This window comes from Lichenostomus cassidix, unplaced genomic scaffold (assembly GCF_008360975.1).
Source record: "Lichenostomus cassidix isolate B80296 unplaced genomic scaffold, HeHo_3.0 HiC_scaffold_575, whole genome shotgun sequence".
Classification (NCBI taxonomy): Eukaryota; Metazoa; Chordata; class Aves; order Passeriformes; family Meliphagidae; genus Lichenostomus; species Lichenostomus cassidix.
In genome coordinates, this window is record NW_028147273.1 from 1 (window position 1) to 8,493 (window position 8,493).

General features: G+C 54.4%; 1 protein-coding gene across 1 annotated transcript; it reads left to right on the top strand.

Moving 5' to 3' along the window:
- The first annotated feature begins 7,057 nt into the window (after positions 1 to 7,057).
- Positions 7,058 to 7,914, top strand: LOC146423667 (C-C motif chemokine 4-like). The gene is made up of 3 exons (XM_085044592.1): positions 7,058 to 7,204; positions 7,384 to 7,498; positions 7,618 to 7,914. The coding sequence occupies exons 1-3, from the start codon at positions 7,126 to 7,128 to the stop codon at positions 7,721 to 7,723; spliced, it is 300 nt and encodes a 99-aa protein (XP_084900718.1). The 5' UTR covers positions 7,058 to 7,125; the 3' UTR covers positions 7,724 to 7,914.
- Positions 7,915 to 8,493: the final 579 nt, after the last annotated feature.

Genomic DNA, 8,493 nt, shown 5'->3' on the forward strand with positions numbered 1-8,493 from the left:
ATGGACCTGGATGGATCCAGAGCAGGGTGAATCCATGATGGACCTGGATGGATCCAAAACAGGATGGATCCATGATGGACCTGGATGGATCCATGGCCCTGGATGGATCCATGATGGACCTGGAGGGATCCAGAGCAGATGGATCCATGGTGGACCTGGATGGATCCAAAACAGGATGAGTCCTAGAGGGGGGTTTTGAGCCCAAAAAGGGACAAATGTGGACCTGGCTGGATCCAGAGTGCGATGGATCCATGGTGGACTTGGATGGATCCATGGTGGACTTGGATGGATCCATGGTGGACTTGGATAGATCCATGGCTATGGATCCATGATGGACCTGGATGGATCCAGAGTGTGATAGATCCATGGCCCTGGATGGATCCAGGGCAGGAGGAGAAGTCTCCTCGTTCCCCCCATCAAGGTCAGCCCCACAGAGCACTTCCAGCACTTTCCGATCCCAGAAAGCTCCCCCTGCCCCCTGGAAAAGCTGGATTTTGGATCCCACTCTCTGCACTCTCCAGCTCCATTTGCTGTCCTGGGTGGTCGACTCATTGGAACATGGGGGTGGTGGCCATGCTGAACCTCCCAAAAAAATCCATCCTGGATCCTGGAGCATCCTGAATCTCCAAAAAGACTTTCAGTGGAGTTTCCTTGGATGGCTGTTTGGAGTTGCAACACCCAGATCATGCAAGAGTTCTCTCTCCCCTCTCCCAGAGTGGGGCCTGGAAAACAAAACCTTTCCTTTTGGGGGGACTCTTCCCTTCTTTTGGGGTCCCTGTGCCCTGATCTTGTGGCTCTAGGCCCCCCATCAACCCCGAGAGAGCAGGGCTGGAGCAACCATGGGGAATGGATCCCTGTGCTCTCAATCTCCCTCTATCTGCTCATTAAATATTGATGGTGGTTAAATATTCATGGAACATTTGGCTCGGAGTTTTTATCTGTCTTCAGGCGTACGTGGGGTCTTTGATGTGTTATTTTCCTGGTCATCCAAGGTCCCAAGAGCCTCCAGACTTGTCAACACTCTTTTGAGGGTTTTTTTTAGGGTTTTTTTTTTTGTTCCCCTTTGCCACGTGTTGCGGCGAGAGGGTTTGGGGTTGAGCTCCTTTTCCCTCTGTATCCACTTCCCTAATTGTTTTTTTCCCAGTGAGGAGCATCCCATCCCTCCCTGGAGAGCTGCTCTCCAGCCCCTGAGGAGAGACACAGACATGGCAGTGCCATGGGACATGGGGATGGCAGTGCCATGGGGTGTGAAGGATGGCAGTGTCATGGGGTGTGAAGGATGGCAGTGCCATGGGATATGGGGATGGCAGTGCCATGGGATGAGGGGATGGCAGTGCCATGGGATGAGGGGATGGCAGTGCCATGGGATGAGGGGATGGCAGTGCCATGGGGTGTGGGGATGGCAGTGCCATGGGATGAGGGGACAGCAGTGCCATGGGATGAGGGGACAGCAGTGCCATGGGATATGGTGACAGCAGTGCCATGGGATATGGTGACAGCAGTGCCATGGGGTGTGGGGACGGCAGTGCCATGGGGTGTGGGGATGGCAGTGCCATGGGGTGTGGGGATGGCAGTGCCACGGGACACGGGGATGGCACTGAACCTCCTTCCCCTTCCAGCCTGCTGCATTTCCCCCCGGCTGATTCCCGAGGTGTCTGGGAAGCTGGCGGTGCCTCCGCAGGGAATGTCGGGCAGAACCCTCTGCTCCCGGTGCGGGGAGAAGCCCCGGGGTGTCCCCGCGGGTCCGGGGGGCTGCACCCCGCTCTGGGGACCCCCGAGGAGCAGCTTGGCCCGGCCGGGCCGTGCGGTGGAACGGCAGCGAGAGCAGTTCCTGGGGCAGCACTGACATCTTGTGCCAAACGCGGGGAAAACAGCACCAAAGGATGGTTGGGCTGCAGGAACCCCTCCGGTGCACCCCAAAACCTGCTCGTGCCCTCACCCAGCTGGCGGTTTGGCCACTGCCGTGAACCCCAGGGTCCCAAAAATGACAAAGGTCAGTGGGATCTGATGCCTGATGATTGTTTGCCTTTTCTTTTATATAATCTTTTATATATTTTTATAGTTATTTTATACCTATTTTGTATCCTTTATACACTCTTTATACTCTTAGCCCCACATGCTTGTAATTCTTGTAGTTCGATATTTTAGCTTCATTTAGAGTCCTGCAAAGCAGAGAAGACTAAACATTCACAACAAGAGGCCAAAGAGCTCTATTCTGTCCCAAAACTTGAGGTTTCTACCTTGGTTGAAGCCTTCTCTCTAGAGCAGGATTTGTAAACTGGGCTCTAGCCTCCTTCAGGAGTGATAATTTAAATAAAGAGACAACTGCTTCATTTATTAAGTTTCTTATTAGGAGATTTTAGGTGGATATGCTAATTTGCAAAGTCCATAAAATTGTCTATGAGTTACACAAAGTGTGTGCATCTTTAACAACTGCACACCTAAAATCCTATTAAAACACCAAAGTAATACCCTTTTACCCCTTTTAGCTGTATCTGTGTCATATTTCTACCAGCCAAAAGGCAACAGATCCAGCTTTCATCACAACCCTGCTCATCCTCATCTTCATCCCCCTCACCATCTCCCCTCATCCCCATCTGCCCTTCAAAGTGTCTCATCCAGTGCTTCCCACCTGGAATTTTCCCTGCAGTGGAAAGTCCTTCCCACAGCCAGCCCGGGAAACGTTTGTAAAATTAATTTTAGCAAAATTAATGTTTGTAGAATCATTTCAGGGGGATTTCCAAACTGGGGAAAGTGAGGCCACATCAGGGGTGCTGTGTGGGCAGCACATCCCACCTGCTTGGAGCCATGCCAGGGAAGGATTCGCAAGGAAAATACCCCAAGCTGGGCCTGGAAGGAATGAATTCATCTCCCCTGGGGTGTCTTTTCCTCCCCGGGTCAGGAGGTGTCAGGAAATAGGCGTGAAAAAGGTCACCGAGGCTGCGAGGGCAGATCGGAGCGGCTGATAGCTGGGAAAGCACCGCGGGGACACAGGGCCAGCCAGGGAGGGGATCCGGGTGGGGGGAAGGAGAATTCCCCAAATCCTGGTGATGCTGATCCCTGGCTCCCATCACCCCATGGGGCAGGACCTGGAGAAATCCAGAGAGCCCAGCAAGTCCCCAGTGTGGATTTTTTTTTTTTTTTTTTTTAATTCGTTTTGATCCCAGCTCTGGGGTGCAGAGGATTTTATGAACATCTTCCTCGATTTTTGGGAGGGGATTGATCTTTTTTTTTCTTGTTGTTTTGTGCCTTTCAGATTGCTGGGAAATCACGAGGCAAGTGCAAGCTGCAGGAATCAGGGTGCAGATCAGGAATAGGGGTGAGGATCAGGAATGTCTTGAAATGATCAGAATGATCGTGAGTGATTCTGAATGATCAGGAAAAAAATATTTTTTTAAAATTCGTTTTGATCCCAGCTCCTGGGTGGAGAGGATTTTATGGGCATCTTCCTTGATTTTTTGGGGGATTTGATCAGGAATCAGAGTGAGGATCAGGAATTGCAATTGATCAGAACGATCATGAATTATTCTGAATTATCAGGGTTTTTTGGGGATTTTTGTTTTGTTTGTTTGGTTTTTTTTAATCCCAGCTCCTGGGTGGAGAGGATTTTATGAGCATCTTCCTTGATTTTGGGGGGATTTGATCAGGAATTGGGTGCAGATCAGGAATCAGAGGGGATTTTGGGTTTATTTGAGTTCTGAACTCGGTTTTTTCAAAGGCCAGGAGTGGGAAGAACTCTCTCGGCTCAGCAGCCCAGCCCTGATCGCAATCTCAGGCAGATTTGGGTGTGAAATCAGCCCTCGAGCCCGAGCTGCTCCCCGTGCGGAGGCAGCCAGGCTGCCGCGGGCCAAAGGACACGGGAAGTGAGTCAGGGAGAGCTCAGATGGCGAGAGGAACGGGGAGAGTTCAGCTCGGGACAGCCCCGGGAGGATGAAAAACCCAGGGACAGCGACACAGCCACAAAACACCTTCCCTGTGCCCAGGGACAGCGACAAAACCACAAAATACCCTTCCTCGGGAGATGGGGACAGGGATTGGCACCCCAAATGAGAGCTTCTCACCTCTGGGATCAGCTCTCTGAGCTCCCCACCACTGCTCTGGGGTCAAACCTTGCCTTTTGGGGATGTTTGACCGAGCGGGATGTGGGCAGCAGCTCCGAAATCAAGAGAGGAGCCCCAAAACCCCTGAGATCGACACCAAAGGCACACAATTCCGTGGTTTTCTCTGTGTTCTCATTTCCCACAGATGGGATCATCGCTCCCAACCTTTCCCCGAGCCTGGACGAGGTGGGTGAGGGTGAGCAGGGCTAGGGCAAGCCTGGGATGTGGCTGCAGCTTCTTCCAGCAACGTCTGTGGAGAGTTCAGCTTTGCTCCCCCATGATCAACCTGTCCGAAATTGGGTTTAGCCATGATTTTCCTGCTGAAATCTCCCCTGGAGATGGATGGCAGAGCTCATTCTGTCTTATTTCCACGGGGGGAAGGAGTTTCAGGGCAGCTGGGCAATGCCTCAGGGGCTGCACAACCTGCTCCCGTTTTAGGGAGAAGTTTTGGGGATGAGGTGCAGAAACCCACTGGGTCCAGACAAAAACCAAAAAAAAAACCCAAAAAAAAACCAACACCTCCACTGCTTTTTTTGGGGCAGAAGCCCAAAATTTATTTAATTAAAAAATTTTATTTTAAGTATATAAATGAAAAAGAAAAATTATTTAATCCCGCAGGGGTGTGGGTGGCACAGGGGACACTATGAGCCACCTTGTCTTGGGGACAGCACGGGGCTGATCCATCCTGATAGAAATCATCTTGCCTCTTCTCTCAGGAAACTCTGCAGCGGCTGGGGAAGTCCTGGGTGGCTGGGGCCGGACAAGGACCTTCAAAAGGAAACAGCACCAACGGGGTGTGAATTCAGTGGTTACCTCAGCGTCAGAGCCTGCGGGGCGATGGAAAAGCTGATCCGACCGAGCTGCAAAGGGACAAGGAGGAATTAGAGGGAGGAAAAGGAATCGAACAGAGGTAGAAGAAGGAATCAAGCAAAGGGGGAAGGAGAAATCAAATAAATCCTGGCTAGAAACAGCCCTGACCTGGCAGAGCTGCTCCGCTGCCGTGACTGTGCTGCGCTCGCCTTTCCTCCCCCGGGGGGATCGATCGGCTGAAAGGGAAATGCAGCAGCATCGATAAAGCCTCGGCTGGGAAAGCAGCTCTGCCCTGGGGCTCGTGGTATTCCCGGTGTCCCGGGCTGTCCCGGGCTGTCCCGGGGCTCGGATGGGGATTGAGCACCGTCAATCCCGGCAGTGAATCCCCAGGGATGCTCTGCGTTCTGCGTGGAGCAGCCACGGGACTGCAGAGCCCGCCAGGATATCCCAATCCCAATCCCAATCCCAATCCCAATCCCAATCCCAATCCCAATCCCAATCCCACCCGCGAGTGGGAGTTTGGAACGCCTGCAGATATTTTGGAGGGGGCAGTGAAAGCTCAGCCCCCGGCGGGGTCCCAAATGTCTCTGCCTGTCCCCAGGTTTGTCACCTCACCGCGGGGAGCAGCAGGATCTGCCCCATGTGTCCAAGCCTGGAGTGAAGGCACAGAAACCTCCATAAAACAGGCGAAAAAAGCAGGAAAAGGGTTTTTTTCCCGCCCAGATCACTTGTGGGATGAGGGAACCTGAGCAGAGCCTGGACCCACTCATCACACCAGTGGCTCTGCCCACGTCCTGTGCCCTTCTGGGCGCCAAACACGAGGAGCTGATGAGCTGGGAATGTCATTCCTGGCCTTCCATGCCTGCTGCAGCCCAGGAGTTCATCTAAGATTCTTTAAAAGGGGCTTTCCCAGACCAAGAAAGCCTCTTTTGTATTCCTCGTGTTTTGTTTTCTTCTTTCAGGGAATGTTTTCCACCCTTAGGGGGTTTGCCCCAGCGGTGCGTGGGGGTAAAGAGGGATGAGGGAAAAGATGGATCCAGCCAGGGAAAGGCGAGCCAGGCAGCTGAGACGGAGTCATCCGCTCTCCTCTGCTCCCTGGGGAGGGATTAATTAGGAATTCGGGTGATGATGAAGGTGCTGGGCTATGCTAGGCAAACACAGAATCCCCTGATCTGCACCCACCACCCCTGGGGCATCACCTCAGTGTGATCTCACACTGCATCCCGAACGAACCGGGGCTGATTTCTGGGAAATGGCTCTGGAGAAGAGAGAATGGAGGAGGTTCCCATTCCCATTCCATTCCCGGAACAGCTCCCCAGGGCAGGGCCATGCCCGAAATTCGGGGTTTTGGCACTCCAGGGTGCCCCAGCACTCCCAGCCCGCGGTGGGATGTGGCTCCAGCACAGCCTCTCTCCCTCTCCCCGCCGCTTCCCCTCCTCGGCCAGCTGCCGGCAGCTGGGAAGAGCCCTGGGATTTGCAGGGGCTGGGGGGAGAGGGGGTTTTTGGACAGCTGCAGCCAGGAAAAATCCACCAGGGAAGCTCCTCGCTGGCCTCTGCCTTTCCCAGCACGGCCAGGAACATGAGCTGATGCTTTGGCACGGAGCGAGGGAAGTGGAGCCACCTGCCCATCCTCCCCCAAACACCCCAAAACCAGACACAGGGTTTCAAGTGCAACCAAGCAGAAGCTGTTTCTCTGTGTTTTGGAGGTTTTTTTCTATTTTTTCTTTTTCTGGGGGTAAAGGGGTTTTTGGCTGTTAGTCCCCAGGGCCGGGATAGAAAACTGCAGGGCAGGGGGAGGACATGGATCATGGGACACCCTGCAGGATGCTGTGCCTGTCACTTGTCCCTTCCAAAGGGGATCCCCAGACCCACCTTGGGGCTGTTTCCATGAGGCCTGGACACAGCCTGCCCGGGGAATGAGGCTGCAGAGCCAGACTTTGGGAACAGCCTGTCCATCAGCCCTAATGCTGGAGGCCGGAGAGCAGGAAAAATCCCAAGCCCTCTGGTGCCAGAAGCACAGCCTGGGAGCACATTTTTCCTTTCCCAGGGCTGGGAAGGGGAGGGGATTAGGGGATGAGGGGATGAGTATCACTTACCCTCTGTGCTTTGGGACGTGGCAGGGGACCAGGCCCTCCCCCTGCTCCCCCATAAAAGCAGCCGGGGCAGCCTGACCCCGGCACAGGCGGCTCTGCCACTGCCACTGCCACAGCCCAGCATGGGGACAGCTACCAGGGTGGCCTGTGCCCTCCTCATCGTCATGCTCTGCACGCTGTGCTGGCACAGCCTGGCTCAGAGTGAGCATGGCTCTGTCCCTGCAGGATGGGGACAGGGACAGGATTGGGGCTGTGGGGATGGGTTTGCTTCGTGCAGGGGGCGCAGGGGGTTCCCCCAAAGAGCTGCCATGCCCAGGGCAGGGGGGCTGAGGGAGCAGTGGGGGTCTCCAGGCTGAGCCAGGCTTGTGCTGTTCCCCCAGGAGCTCCAGCCATGCCGGACAAGTGCTGCTTCAACTTCCAGCTGAGGAGGATCAAGAGGGACAACGTGGTGGCCTGCTACCCCACCAGCCCCGAGTGCCCTCACCAGGCTGTGATGTGAGTACCCCAAACCCACCCCTGCCCTGCTTTGGGGGTCCAATCCCAATCCCCTGCAGCCCTGAACCCCCCAGACACAGTGCTGGTGTCCCCACTGACCCCAAGTGTCACTGTCCCAGCTTCAGGGTGAGGAACGGCAAGGAGATCTGCACCCAGGCCAGCAGGCCGTGGGTCAAGAGGTACCAGCAGAGCTTCCAGGTCAGCTCCTTCTCCATCCCCAGCTAGAGGGGTGGCAGGGACAGCAGGGACTCCTCCCCACGGGGGACACCACGGCCACCCCTCCGCAGAGGGGACACGTTTGGACGGAGCAGCTGGCAAGGGACATCCTCCCCGTCGTGACGACCTTCACCACCTCCCTGAAGGCACAGGGCTTTGCCAAGCCCTGCATCCCACCGGGATGGAGATCCCAGAGCTTTTCCCAGTGCCTGCAGAGGCTGCAGCAGCCGGGGGGGTGGTGGGGGAGCAGCTCCACAGCTGATTTTTGTATGATAATAAACAGAATTAAACGTGGCCTCCCCCGTGGGAACATCTGTGTGTGGATTTCTTGGCACTGGGCAGATCCTGCTGCCTTGCTGCCCAGGTGCTGGGCTCAGCCAGAGCTGGGGACACAGCCATGGGGCTGGCTGGAGCTCTAGGGGAGTGTGGGGACAAACTATGTCCGTGAGGGCTTTGGGGTGTTGCCTTTGGGTTGGTAGAATTATGAGGCAGACATGGTTAAAGGGATAAAAGGGTTTTACCTCAGTGTTTAATAGGATCTTAGGTGCACAGCTAGGTGGAACACACCAAGATGCACATCCTGTATAACACATACACAATTTTTATAGACCTCACAAATTAGCATATCTATCCAGAATCCCCCCGTGAGGAACTTAATAAATAAAGTAATGTCCCTCTTATTCTAAAGAATCCCCCCAAATGAGACTAGAGCCCAGTTTACAAAATATGTTCCAGACAGAAGGTTTCAACCAAGGTAGAAACCTTGAGGTTTTGGTAGC

Excerpts from the sequence above, each read along its gene's own strand:
- LOC146423667 (XM_085044592.1), top strand. The coding sequence starts at position 7,126 with ATGGGGACAGCTACCAGGGTGGCCTGTGCCCTCCTCATCGTCATGCTC. Across the intron at positions 7,205-7,383 it reads CTGGCACAGCCTGGCTCAGA|GAGCTCCAGCCATGCCGGAC; the intron begins GTGAGCATGGCT and ends CTGTTCCCCCAG. Across the intron at positions 7,499-7,617 it reads TGCCCTCACCAGGCTGTGAT|CTTCAGGGTGAGGAACGGCA; the intron begins GTGAGTACCCCA and ends TCACTGTCCCAG.